Source organism: Oryctolagus cuniculus, chromosome 12 (assembly GCF_964237555.1).
Source record: "Oryctolagus cuniculus chromosome 12, mOryCun1.1, whole genome shotgun sequence".
In the NCBI taxonomy this organism is placed as follows: Eukaryota; Metazoa; Chordata; class Mammalia; order Lagomorpha; family Leporidae; genus Oryctolagus; species Oryctolagus cuniculus.
In genome coordinates this window covers 52,433,669-52,448,021 of record NC_091443.1, presented here as the reverse complement: position 1 = coordinate 52,448,021, position 14,353 = coordinate 52,433,669, and the positions used below count along the sequence as shown (strand labels likewise).

Sequence of the window (14,353 nt, the reverse complement as noted above, 5' to 3'; positions counted from 1 at the left end):
CAGATTTAAGCCTAGAAATGCAAAAGGATTTTAAAAGCTCATAGGTTTGGATGTTTTGTTTTGTTTTGTTTTTTTAAGGAGAAATGGTTTGCTTTATGTTGCAGAACCAATTTTTTCTTTCTATCCTAAAAGGCCAATTTGCAGAGACACAGAAAAATAAGCAGTACCGGGTGAGTCCAGCTGCCCTCTCACCATGGTGCCGTGTGTTCATATGGGTTTTATGAGGAGTTTCAGTAAAGGCAGGAAATACTGTGGCAACAGAAACGCCAGAGTCTTCTTTGGAAATGGGACCCGGCTGGCAGTGAGGCCCAGTAAGTGTTTGTTTCTACTTATATTTGACCAAACAAATAAATCTTGTGAAGTTAGTGGAGATTTAATTTAATATGTAAGCAAATGTACCTTTTGAAAAATGACTTTTGCAAATACTGAAACATTCATGTTTGTTGAGAATAGAGCAATAATGATAAATAGATGCAAAATGATAGGATACCAAATCACCTTTAATATGGTAACTCAGCTCTCCTTCCAGAGAAATATTGGGGCCACAGTTATTTACAGCTACAGCAGCTCTTAAACTATCTTCTGCAATGATTTGTGTGTTTACTGCGATTTTGCCCAGAGAACTTATCTTCTATTTAAAATGAGAATCTATCTCATTTTAAATGCTACTAATATTTATAAGGTATCTTCTTTTTCTCTCATGCTTATATATATATGTATTTATTCTAAAAGATCTAAGAAGAAACCCAAATGTTGTCCCATTTTGACGAATGTCCTCATCTAGTCCCATACATGTCAAATTTCACTAAAAACACAGCTCTACTATTCAAACAAAATGGGAGAAAATAACAATTCTGAGATGAATTGACAATCCCAGATGGCTTTACAAACACGTGGAAGGAAATTCAAAATGAAATAAAAGGGCAGGCATGATGACAAGATTTTTGTTTAATGATCAAGTCCTCCATAGGGAGTAAAAGCCTTTTAAATGCATCTCACTGGAGAGGTGTGAAATAAGGCTTTCCAGGGGGTGTTCCTGAGCTGTCACTTCCTCCCCATTCCCATTTGGGAGACAACAAGACCCATCCAAATGTCAGATAAAAAAGATGAGGTTAAGAGAGGCCTCTCCAAGTTGACTGGCTGGGTCATTAAGGTCAATGATTGATTATAATTAAGACTATGGAATGGGCCGGCTCAGTGGCCCACTAAGGCTAATCCTCCGCCTTGCGGCGCCAGCACCCAGGGTTCTAGTCCTGATCAGGGTGCCAGATTCTGTCCTGGTTGGTTGCCCCTCTTCCAGGCCAGCTCTCTGCTGTGGCCCGGGAGTGCAATGGAGGATGGCCCAAGTGCTTGGGCCCTGCACCCCATGGGAGACCAGGATAAGTACCTGGCTCCTACCATTGGCAGCGCGGTGCACCGGCCGCAGCGCGGCGGCCATTGGAGGGTGAACCAACGGCAAAAAGGAAGACCTTTCTCTCTGTCTCTCTCTCTCACTGTCCATTCTGCCTGTCAAAAAAAAAAAAAAAAGACTATGGAATGACCAACTTGAAGCACTTTGAGATTCTGAATGGTTTCATTGTGGGAAGTTCCAGAAGACAAAGAAATGAGCTAAAAGTCTCTGTAAGTTTGGTTTATGTCTCATAAACCATGAGACGTAAATGCTTCATAATCTTCCCATATTCATCTTTTTCAATGACTGTCATGAAAAGTACCTTTGGGGTGAGGTAGGCAGGGAGGGGAAGATAGTGGGGCTTGGTTCTCTAAGTGTCAAACAAGGATCCAGTCAGGGTTTATAGCAATGGCAGAAGGTGGTGAGAGACCACATCCATGGATTGTGGAATGAGAACAATTCCCAAAAGATCAGGATCCCTCTGTGCCAAAGTGAGTGATACTCCCTACCCCTAGCTACAGCAGGGTTACCATGAGGATAGCAAACATTGGCTTGGCCTGAGGCGAAGGATTCTCAGAGTTTGGCGATATGGTTAACTCTAGAATTTGAGGCTCAGAGCTGAGGATAGGATGAAGTCTCTGTAACCCCAGTTCTGTCTCAGGTAGAAATCCAGATGTGTGTTTGAAGGGGACTGTTCCTGCCACCATTCCTTGTTTGGGCTCTGAAGAGTTGATTTCTAGTTCAGTGGCTGCCTGCCAATTTTTTTTTTTTTTTTTTTTTTTTTGCCTGCAGAAACAGAATTGTGTTTGATATCAGAAAAGAGTTTGTTGAATCATTGCTTTTATAATTTACTCTCAGTGTCAAATGAGGTCATTCAATTTCCTCTCTGCACATTTGCAATAAGCAGCATAAAATTCAAGCAAAACAACCAAGAGACACAGAGAAAGATGGCTGAACAGATAATGAGGCCTGTTTATTACAGGAGAAGAGAATCTATTAAGTCCCATGGAGGTGAAGTATTCATCAAGGGATATGTGGCTTCCCCCCAAAAAAAATTCACTAGGAATTTTTGTTATGGTCCCAATAAAAGTGTGAAGTGATTCTTAACAAAATCATCTTTGGAAAAGGGATGCAACTTCATGTTCTCCCCTGTGCGTCTGTTCAGGTGATTTTTCTGGTGTTGACTTCCATTGAGTTAAATGTGCTTGGGGTGTTGGGTGAGAAAGTTCCTTAAGGTCTAAGACATGTAGGTGGCCACAAGGCTCTGGCCTTTTTCTTGTAGAGGCCCTGTTCTCAGCCTTTCTACAGGTTAGACAAACACCAAATTCTCCCGTTCTAGTGCTGGGAAAATTGCTGCCAGTCTTCTGCTATGTAAATATCAATTATCTTTTTTTCCTTGTTTATCAAATATTTAGAACTGTAAAATTGTGAAACTTAGTCCAGAATTCGTTTTCAAGTCTTCCCCCCATAGCCTAGCCTCGGTGGACTTTGTTTGGGCACATTGTTTAACCCAGTGTGATTTCTGGCTCCAACTAAATTGGTTTTGGAAATGACCCCAGTGTACCTATGATCCCTCTCCTCCCACACTTCATGGAAGGTGCTTTCCTCTGTTTCACCTCTGCTGAGGGTCCTGGCTCTAAAGCCCCATGCTTTCTCATTTCCCTTGTTCCAGGGTTGGGCAGGAGATAACTTTTTTAAGAGCTACTTAAATGTCAGAGACAACAAAGGTAGCATGCTGGCCAAGAAAAACATCTTGTGTTGTATCTTCTCACTCTGTGCCCTTTTCTAAATATTTCCCTTCATTTAGGAGAAGTCACCAGTCCTTTTTACTTAGAGTACAGCAAGGAGTTCAGCGTGAGACCAGTAGTAAGGGTTTTCTTTGCAACAATGAGCTAGAAGCTGGCAGGCCATTCTGACATGCATTCATGGGCTCAGTTCTATGTGTGGAAGCTCTTATCAGTATGGCGGAGAAGCAAAGCCAGCAGCGTTTTGATTATGCTACACTTCGTAGAGGAGCAAGTTGTGCTAAAGGAAAAGCAAAACTATGGTTAAGCAGGAGGAAGATTTCTGTGTGATTCTGCCTGGAAAGAGCATGAGCAAGAACAAACACCCAGAAGAAACACCAAGGCCAGGCACTCAGGGTTTTTGTCATGGAAGTAATCACTGTGGGGACACAGGAGGCAGGCAGCTTGTTTTTGGAATGGGCACGAGACTTTCTGTGATTGCAAGTAAGTGTTCCCTAGTTCTGATCACCAGTGTCTGCTTCCCTTAAATGATTTTGCATTATACCCAGGAATGCTTTTCCCCCCAGGAAAGGCATGGGCTGGGTTGTTAGTGTTGAACAGGGAGATACGCAGAGTATTCTGTTACAGTTTTAAAAGGTCTACCAGACAATCACAGGCAAGCACAGAGCTGGGCCCTGCACGGCACCCTGGCCTCAGCACCTCCAGCTTATTCTGAACACACATCTTGGCCCAATTCCACCCTTTGACCTCAGGAGACCAAAGCCCTAGCACAAAGAACCTGAGACTCTTTAGCTGAGGAGGGGGTGGGTGGGGGCCCAGAAAGTCTTGTCTGAGAGTGGAGAGTCATTTTTAAATACTCATATATTGTGGGGTTCTATAAAAATTTCTCATTGCAAATTATTCTAGTTACAGACAAAGTCAGTAGTCACCTTGACCCCTCCCTTCAATATCGATTTCCTCCCCCAAAGGGACTAATGAGCCTGGTTTGGTGTATTGTGATGAGTTTCTCTGAGGATAAGTTGACATGAAATCCCATCTTCAAGGAAGGAAACTCAAGAGATACAGAGTTCAGACTACTGTCTGTGGGGTTTCATTGAGAAATAAGGAATAGTGCTGGAGGCAAAGGAGAGCTCTTAAAACCTTGGCAGATCTTTGGTCAGAATAGCCCTTGGCTGAAGGCAGGAGGTTGAACCAGATGCAAGTCCAGCCAGGTCTCTGCAGGTCTGTAAGGGATGGTGCATTCCATGGCGAGCCCCAAAATACCTTTCTCTTTTGCCTGTTGTCTGTTGTTTCAGTCTGAGCTTTCAGCAGAGTCGCTCCTGTGCTGTGATTGGTTTGACTTTCTCAGGGTTTTTGCAAAGAAAGGAAACTGTGTGTACTCTGGGGTTGCGGGTAACCAGCTCACTTTTGGAAAGGGCACCAAACTCTCGGTCACACCAAGTAAGTTCTTTTCTGGCTAATTATTCTTCCCAAGAAGCCCATCTTCCATCATGCAGAAGCTGTCAAAACACAGGTGGTGTTTTCTTTGCTTGGTTTGTGTTGGGTGGTTCGTGATACCAGTCGGAAAACAAGGTTATTAATGCACGTAGTCCCTGGGGCGTTGTACTTGAGCTTTTCATATCTATGGAGTTTCTCCCTGAAAAAATACGTGAGCCCTACAAGGAGGAAGGCACAGGGAGTGGAGTTGGGAAAGGCAGGAACTGGATGAAAATAGACAAAGGGCCTGCAGGAACAACAAACAAGACGGGATCCCAGGAGACAAAGCAGTAGCCACTTGCAGTGAATTTCCCAGGAGGCGCTCCTGCCAAAGCCTATTCTTTCAAGGAAAATTACGGTAAATAGAATTGGGATGGGAAGTTGCTAGTTATTAGCATTCCTCCCACGTTCTAACCTAATTACAAGGAGATTGTTTTGGCCATGGGCAGTCATTTCAGGTTTTGTTTTCCTGCTGACCCTCAGCCCCCAGCCCTCTGCTGCCACCTCCACCTGTCTTCCTAGAGGCCCCTGTCAAGGTTATTGCAATAGCACTGAGCACTGTGTAACACCAACACAGGCAAATTAACCTTTGGGGATGGGACCACACTCACCGTGAAGCCAAGTAAGTTGTGTGCTTCTTTGCCTGGGCCTTCAGGGATAATCAATCAAATCATTAGCTTGAAAAATACTTTAATCCTGCGCATCTGCTTGGGCTCTTTATTAATGTTCTTTCTCCAGGCCAAAGAGAGCTAGTTCTCTTCCGGCTTTAACCTGAGACGTGAGTGCATGGATACGCACACGTGCACGCACACACGCTTGCTGTAGCTCTCCAGGAGCGGCCCACAGGAAAGAAGGGGAAATTCAAACAATAGTTGGGCTGGTGAGGATCTCAGGACGGGCCTCCAGAGGACCCAGCCCTCACAGTGTTCCCAGCAGGCTGTCTGTCCAGATGGGCTGTGCTCTGCATCTGGTGATCTAGGGTGGGAAACTCCTCAGTTTCTCTCAATTCCAAAAGTAAGTAGCCCTGCTGCCAGGAGTGCTTTCTCACATCTAACCTTGATGCCTCTGCTGCAATTTCCATCTCAATTTGAAAAGAACCCCTAGATCTCTTGGTATCTAGATTGGGAATAAAACAGCCCCTATAAATGGGACACTCAAAACTGATGCCTCGGCTGCAGTCACTCTGAGATGCATGGATCCCCTCTAGACATTTGGAGCCGACATCATTATGGATTGGGCACTATAGCATGGCTTGGAAGACAGTAAACCCTGAATTCCTGTCCTTGCTCCAAGGACTGAAGTAGCTGTGTGATGTTGGGCCAGTTTCCTACCCTCACTGAATCTCAATTTCCCCATCCATAAAATGAAGGCAAAAATACACCTAGCTTGTTGAGTTACTGTAAGCACGAAATGAAATGATATAGCGAAAGTACTTAGTGTGGGGCTCAGAGCATAGAAGTAGCTCATTCAACCCCAGCTATTAGAGATGCTGATCAACAGCATCTCCCATGCACAGCACAGCTTTTGTTCCTCCTGCTCTTCTGTCAGGAGCAGGGCCGGAATGAGGGGCGGGTGCAGAATGCCAGTCTGTTTTATGAGATTCTTCACCTGGGATTTAGAATCCTCATTTAAATACAAAACCATCCAAGTGTCAAAGGCAGGGGAGAGGTTTTGGCAGACAGCTGCCTGGCTGGGGCTCCGGGTGCTACACACGAACCCTTGGAGCAAGGAAGCAGCTCACAGGACTCCCCCTCAAGCCAACCCCAGCATGACTTCCTCCTAAGTGTGCTGAGCCCCTGCCCAGAGACGGCGGCCCCCTCTCCCCTTGGCGGGGCGGTGGTAGAGAGGATAGGGAAGGGAAAGCTGTCCCAAAATTGTCCTTCCACTCCTCTGGGAAGTCAAGTTCAGGAGAGATTGGCTCTTGGAAACAGGCAGTCAATGAAACTCTCAGACCTGGAGATGAGAATCCGTGAGGGCTACGGAGGCAAAGCGGGGCAGTTTATTTCACAGAAAAGAGGCTGAGGGTGAGGTGGGAACTGAATCACATTTCTGAGTCTGGGGGAGGAAGCCTTCCACAGAAGCTAGGTTCTCCACCAGGATGCGGCCCCCAGGATGAGGTTAGCACTGCCAGAGGAAGGGAGTCGGATTCGTGGTAAAACCTTCCTAATAGGTTTTTGAACAGTGAAAATGAGCTGTCAGGAGTCGTTGCCAGCACGCACTTTCTCCAGGGGGTTTTTGAAAGGAGATAGACACCCTCCTATCAGGACTGAGTGAAGAGCAGCCCTGCCTCGAGGCGGGAAGAGAAATGAGAGAGCCTCTGTAAGCCTCGTCCCAGCCCGCCAGCCTCTCTCTGTGAACAGACACGCGCTCATTAATGCAGAGCTGCTGCCTTCGGGACACAAGGGGTTGCCGAGTTGAGTTCTGGAAGTTTTGCTTGCCTGGTTCCCAAATTCCCTTTGTTCTCGGGACTTGATGGGACCCATGGGCTGGCTTTTTCACACAAAAGCTAAAAACACAAGTTCTGGGGTCCTGAGTGTTGAGATGCCCTGGCATGTGGGGAGGAAGCTCTGGGGGTTTTTGCTGAGCCCAGAATCACTGTGGGAATATATGCCCAGAATCTGATCTTCGGTCCCGGAACCACCTTGTCTGTCCTGCCCTGTAAGTACAGCTGAGTGGGGTGGGGAAATGAGTCCAGCTGTCAGCTTGGGAATGCGCTGGGGTGGGGGGCCAAGGATGGGAGCATGAAGCTGGGAGCCCACTGTGACCCCAGGAGCGGTGATGAAGAGGGACATAGAAAAGGAGAGAAGGACAGAAAAATGAGGAGTTTGTTATTCTGGAGCATTGCTTATTCCGGAAGGAAAATCATAGGCCCGAGAGCATCATACCAGGAGGTGCACCAGAGCTCGCTGCACTGGGGGCCTTTGTGGGGAAGCTGGGCTGCCAGGTTTTTGATGCTGAGATGATCACTGTGCAAAGGACAAGCCTTCTCCTCTATCTTTGGGAAGGGGACAAGGCTGCTTGTCAAACCGAGTAAGTGGCATAGACTTTGAACTGTGGGCTGAATATGATTATCCGTGAGAAGAAACTGCTCTTCTCCATACAGGCCCCCTTAGATCAGGACATTGAAAGGGTTGAGCAGATCGGAGCTCACTACCTGGTCACCTGCTCCCCACCAGGGCCCCACTGATAACCCAGCTTTGGGATCTGTCCCCTTTATCAGACTTCCAATAAGGAAAACCATCCAATAGCAAAGTTTTCGCCAGAAGAAACGACCAACAGTTATCCCCATTTTACAGATTTTAAAACTGAGGCAAATTGAAGCTAATGGTGAATACTGTGTCAATCAAAACAGACCATGAGGATCTTGAAATGGTTTTTCCACTAGATTTGTGAGTCCCAAACTCCAGGTTATTTCAAGGAGAAGGTAACGGTTGTAAGCAGCCCTGGTTGGAGCTCCAGTGGTCTGAGGAGTGGGTTTAAGACCAGGGAAATGCCCAGATGGGTGGGCTTCCATCCCTGCAGAGTCTCAAGCCAGCGCCCAGGCTTCATCGCACTCTGTCCTGCGCCCAGGGAGTGCAGCTCTTGGCACCCATCATCCTCAGGGTCTGGAAGGGAGAGAGATTAGAGGAGAAGGGGGAAAAGCTTATATCTCTTATCATGCAGTTACCTCATTCTGTAGCAAGATTGTTTCCCCATGAGCAGTTTGTCTTCATTTAGCAGCTGTCTTCTCTGGGGAAGCCATTTTGTAGAGGTGTTTGTCAAAGTGTGACAACTGATGGCTGGGCGAAAATGCATTTTGGAGCAGGGACCCAGGTTGTGGTCACTCCAGGTAAGCCTGGCTCCCTGGAGCCTGCGCGCCTTTAATTGTAACCTGTGTATACCCAGTGTATCTGGTTGAGACTATGAGCAATGCCTTGGAAAGGAAAACATATCCTGAATGGTAATACCCGGAGCCATTAAGCACAAAGTGAGAGATCAGTTTGGTGTTAAAGAGAAGTGATTTAGGATAAATGGGAATTCTCACTATTCTTTCTCATTCCCTTATAAGGAGAAGAGTTACAAGGAGAAGTATAGAACTGATTCACGCTGTGGTGTGGGAGAGATCTCCTGCGGATTTGGGGCTGGAGGATTAGAAATGTGTTCGGGGAGATTGGATGTGTTTTTGACAGGATACGAAGCACAGTGTGAGTTATAACCAGGGAGAAAAGCTTATCTTCGGACAGGGAACCAAGTTATCAGTGGAGCCCAGTAAGTATAAAATTGTATCCCTGGATTAAGCAATGTCTGTGGATTAAGGGCTGATTCAGACACAATTATAGACTATATAAAGAATGTTTAGAGCAGTAGAATGAGCATCAAATAAGGGGCCAAAAGTCTAGCTGGCTAGGATCTGGCACCTTAGTGCCAAAGAGGCTGCGTAGGGGTGTCCCTGAGAAATGTTCCCAGAAGATGTGTGTTTGGGACTGAAGAGGTGTGACTGATTACTTGGAGTACTGGCTGGGAATGCCACCTACATTTGTGCAGTCATCAGTGACAACATTTCTAATTTCTTAACAAGCCCTCTAAGGCACTATTCTCTGGCTATAATTATGTCAACTTAGAGAAGGAACCTTGTAAATACTAATCATTGATCAAAACAAGTGCAATTATTTTGTCTCTCTCAAAGTCTAAGAATCACTTCTTAAAAATTAACTTATTCAGAGCACTGAGAGGCACTTCCTGTGTCCCAGACTTGGCCAAAAGTTCATAGAGCACAGCCTCATGGAGCAGAGAGAACCTTTAAAGTTGTCCTATCTCTGTGTATGAGGGAAGAGACTGATCACGACTCCACAACTGACATGTGGCTAAGCCTGCACTAGACCTTGAGTCTCCCAGGTTTTCCAATTTGTCTCTGGTCTCGATTATAAGAATTCAAACTTCAAATGAGATTCATCCAACAAATAAGAACGCGCCTGCCATGCTCCAGGTTCAGTGTTCAGACCAAGGCTCCCACAGGAAGGAGAGGTGACATGCTCCTGGCGGTGACTCCCATTGCTCCTCCCAGATGGGACAATGCACACCTTGTTCCCTCTTTGGTCATGGCCCTTTTATACACCCTCACCACCTTAGGAAATGTTCAGATGGATTTTTGTTGCAGTTTTAATGTCCTTTAGCACATTAGCCTACACAGATACCACTTTAGTCACGGATGTAACCCAAAAGTGAAGTGGAAAACCAGAAATTTCCCAGATAATTTGATCATTGTAAATAATTTGATCAAAGTGCAACTAGTTACCAAATCAACTGGATAGTCCTCAACTACGTCATTTAGATTCTCTAGACCCAGCCTAAGGAAGACTGGAGGATTTAAGCAGTTGCATCACGGTGCGACCCCGGGGTATGCACAGTGGAGGAGAAATAGTCTCTGTTTTGTACTTTGTAAGACTGCTGAGATGAAAAGATCCGAATACTGGCTTGACATCTAAAATCAGAGGGTCCTTAGTCCACATGCATAGTTAAAGCATAAGGTTTATACTTACAACTCTGTGGTAGAAAGTGGAATGCAAAGATCCCCTAAAAGAAAATGGGATTATAAGACAAAGAAGGATATTTAAGGATTTGTAGGCAATTTGGTCACTCCAGATCAAACCTAGAGTGACAATGATACAGGCCTAGTTCATAAAGTAACTGCCAACTCCCTCTGCTCAGCCCACCTGGCCTCATTGATCTGGTTTTTGTTGTCGGGCATATCACAGTGTTTCTTCTGGTTCAGGCTGGCAACTGACCTTTGGATCTGGAACCCAACTGTCTGTTGTACCTGGTAGGCCGGCACAACTAAATACTATTTACACTGATTGATTAACCTATAAATGTATGCTGTGCGTATATGTAACTTTATGAGTCTGAGGTTGAGGGTTGAGGGACGGACACCAACAAGGCAAAAGGGTACAGTGAGAAAAGAATTACCTATCAAAGACCAAACAGAGAAAGAGAAGCCTTCCTGTTAAGTCTGAATAAGAGTTCAGTGAACAGAGTAGAGATGAAGGCATCCTAACCTAGAAGAGTTGCTGAGTAGCGGGAACAGATTCTATGATGGCAGCCCGTTTCTTGTGTCACGACCAGACCACATGCTAGAGGATGGTTTTACAAAGAACCATTTAAACCAAGCGTAGTTGGTCAGCCATATTTCTGGCCTATTCTAGCTTATTTCTACATAAGTCTTTAAAAGTAAAGGTGTCTGCTTAAGATAATTTGCATGAGGCTCTATTTCCATAGCTCTCTGGTGTCCTTCCAGCAAAGAATTCCTGTAGCACAACTGCTTATCACTTCTTCAGGTCAGAACAAGTGAGAGCCCCCTTGCCCTCCAAAACTGCATAAGTATTATAATTGCTTGCCTTAGACTGAAGTCACCTCTATTTTATTTCTCCTAACTATGTTCATTTGTTGAGATCTGTTTAAATCCAAACTGTGTGGGTGTCTCACTGTTGGCACTGAGGTTTCCTTTCTCTTGAAATTGTCAGCAAAATATTTTGCCCATAAATAATGTTTCATCTAGACTTGCAAATGACAGCCAAAACTGCAGCCTTTTTTTCATTTTATCTTATTACTGTTTTTCATTTTTTTTTCCTTGAAGGAACTATGAAAAACGCCAGAATGCACAGTTTTGTAGTTTTGTTGGCAATGTGGTTGTTAAAGTACATTTGATTGTATAACGTAGGTTCTTTGACAGATAGGATGAAGTATTAGGTCAGACACAGGGAATACAGCAGATCGGCTGGCATGGCTCAGGATGCCCTTAAGGGAGCTTGGGTCTAGTTGTCAAGCACAACCAGATCCAGGTAGAGGGTTCAGAAAAGAAGCTTCCAGATAGCCCTAGAACTAAAAGAAGAATATAGTCCATCGAAGGGGCATTTTCATTTATAATTAGGGAAAGAAAAAGGTAAAGAGCATTTACTTGCAGCATCCTTGTTTCAAATATTGTGTGCTTGTAGCACAGAGGACACAAGAAAGAACCCGAGCAGAAAACTAAAGAAAAGAAATCGATAAAACCACTGAAGAAAATCAGCTGCCCTTATCTTGCCTGTCTCTAATAATGAATGTGTCTTCTCAGCTCATTCTTCACCGTGGTTCTCCAATTTTCCAGGGAATAGCAAAGAATTGGGAGGGTTGGGTTGGTTTTGGCCTAACTTGGTTACTCATGGCTGGATAAAACAGCTCCCTTTCAGGAAGTCCCAGGGGACTTTTTGTATTGACAATAAGCACGGTGCAGAACTTTAACATATTTTACTTTGGATCTGGGACCAAACTCATTGTAAAACCAAGTAAGTTATAATCGTCTACAAGAAAATTTGCCAGCACATTACACTAAATTCCTCTTATCAGCCCACATTTGTTCTAAGTTCTTCTAGTTTATGTTTTGGGTCTTTGCCTCATAATGATCCTTGCTCCTATGACTCTTGAACAGAGATAAAATACAATAAACAAATCCTGTGATGCCATAAAGATTCTGAAACTGCCAGTCATGCTCTCAAGATACTATCTATAAAAAGAAAATTTCCAAATTTTAACTATTGCTACCTTTACTACTTAACAAAGAGTATTTTGCTATAATTTAAAGTGCCTATATATGTCCAGGATTTCAGAAAGGAGCTATGTCAAATGAAAATCATTGTAATTTAATTTTTTACAAGTCAGGGGTTTTTTTCCATTTATTTGAAAGGCAGAGTAACAGAGAGAGAAACAGAGACAGAAAGATTTACCATCTGCTGTTAAACTCCTCATATGCCCACAATAGCCAGGGGCTGGGTCAGGCCAAAGCAAAGTGCATACAACTCCAGGTTTCTCCCCTGTGGGTGGTGGGGACCCAGGTACTTGAACCATCACCTGCTGCCTTCTAGGTTCCATGTTAGCAGGAAGCTGGATTGGAAGGGGAAGAGCCAGGACTCCACCTGGGTACTCTGATAGGCGTGTAGGCATCCCAGGTGGCATCTTAACAGCTGTGTCTGCTGCCCACCTCCCAAACCCCACCACTCCCCTGGCTCATCTTCTAAACAGGCTCTTGACAAAGTTTTTGTAGGAAGCTCTAGCACTGTGGTTCTAATAACTACAAGCTCAGCTTCGGAGCAGGCACCACAGTAACTGTAAGACCAAGTAAGTAAGAACAGAAAGTGCAGAATAATTGGAAGCAAAATAGTAGGCTCACTTATGAGCAGTTTCACCTGGGATAAGCAATGATCAGTAACTGAATGCTAAAAAGTTTTCCAATTTGCATTAGAACTGTAACCTTGCTCCCTCACTTGTTTCCCTCGCCTCCTCTTCCAATCCTAGATGGCTTTCCTCCTCAGGTATACCTTCACAGAGAGTCATTTGCTGAGGGCTCGGTATTCCAGGCCAGATGAAAACTGAAATTATTGGGGCGGGCATTTGGCACAGCAGTTAATATGCCCACATCCCATATCAGAGAATGTGGGTTTGACGCCCACCTCAGGCTTCCTGCTAATGCAGACCCTAGGAAGGAGTAATGATGGCTCAAATAACTGGGTTTCTGCCACTCACTTGGGAGACCTAGATTGAGTTCCCAGCCCCAGGAGGAGGAGGGTGTACTTAAGGAGTGAGCCAGTAGATGGAATCTCTCTCTCCCTTTCTCCCTCTCTCTCTCTCTCCCACCCTCTCTCCTCTCTCTTCCCTTCCCTGTCTCTCCCCCTCTAATAAATAAATGACATGATTTTAAAAACTGAGCTATCTCAAATTATCTCAGGTCTCTTTTTAAAAGTGAGAGAGGATATCACTGGGCCATATTAAGACAGATAACTCTTTTCAAATATTTGAAGAACTGCTATGTAGATGAGGGAAGGAGTTAGTACAAAAGGCAAAAATCAAAATACACAAATAAAGAGATGTGTCCCAGCCTCCTATAAGACCCCTTTGCCCTGCAGTAGAAATGCTGCTTTGTGAAGCATGGGGTTCTTCCTCCTTGGAGATCTGCTCACTAGATCCTTAAGGCTGTCTGGATGTTGCGGAAGGGGTTTCTATGCCGTTTTAGGAATTGGACTGAATCACCTCTGGGCTTCCTTTCAACTCTAAGTGCTAACATCCTGCGACTCAAGCCTAGAGGATAAGCAGGTGAGCTCAGAGCTGTTTCTTCTTATTATTTTGATAGCCAAAAAAGTAGGTCATCAAATTATTCGTGAGCTAAAGCCTACAGAGATTTTTACACCTAGAAGATGGTGGGGTTTGATTTCCCAGTGCAGTCAATGGGAAAATAAAAGGAAGGAAAGAAAGAAAGAAAGAAAGAAAGAAAGAAAGAAAGAAAGAAAGAAAGAAAGAAAGAAAGAAAGAAAGAAAGAAAGAAAGAGCTAAAGGGAATGCCTGGAGGGAGGGCCAGAGGTTGAATGGGGGAAACGGGGTGATTTGGCAGAGGACAGACCTGGCCTATCAAAGTTTTCACAAGTGCAGCTTTGGAAAGGGATCCAAACATAATGTCAAGCCAAGTGAGTGGCCTTTTATACTGGGAAATAGGGCCGGGAAGCGAAGTTCCTTCCAATTTAAACACTCTCAAAGGATGTGTAATTGCTTTCTGATGGGAGAGGACTCAGAAGGTAGAAAGACTATTGTTACCACAGATCATTTGTCCCTTGAGATACAGCCTCTGAGGACTGACTGTCCAGCTTAGGCTGCCGCTGCACAAGCCAAAAGCTAATGCCACTTAAGGAGGGTGGAGGTGAATTTTCAACCTTTTACTCTGAGGAGACGGAGACAGGGG

The 14,353-nt window shown here is 44.8% G+C and overlaps 1 gene segment (V, D, J or C); it reads left to right on the top strand.

The window, feature by feature from the left end:
- The window catches only part of LOC103351170 (T cell receptor alpha chain constant-like), a gene marked incomplete in the record, with an annotated part of 594,496 nt that overhangs the window by 551,025 nt on the left and 29,118 nt on the right, over nucleotides 1–14,353 (top strand). The window contains 1 exon segment of the C gene segment in view: nucleotides 8,388–8,440. Within this exon segment, the coding sequence occupies nucleotides 8,388–8,440 (53 nt within the window).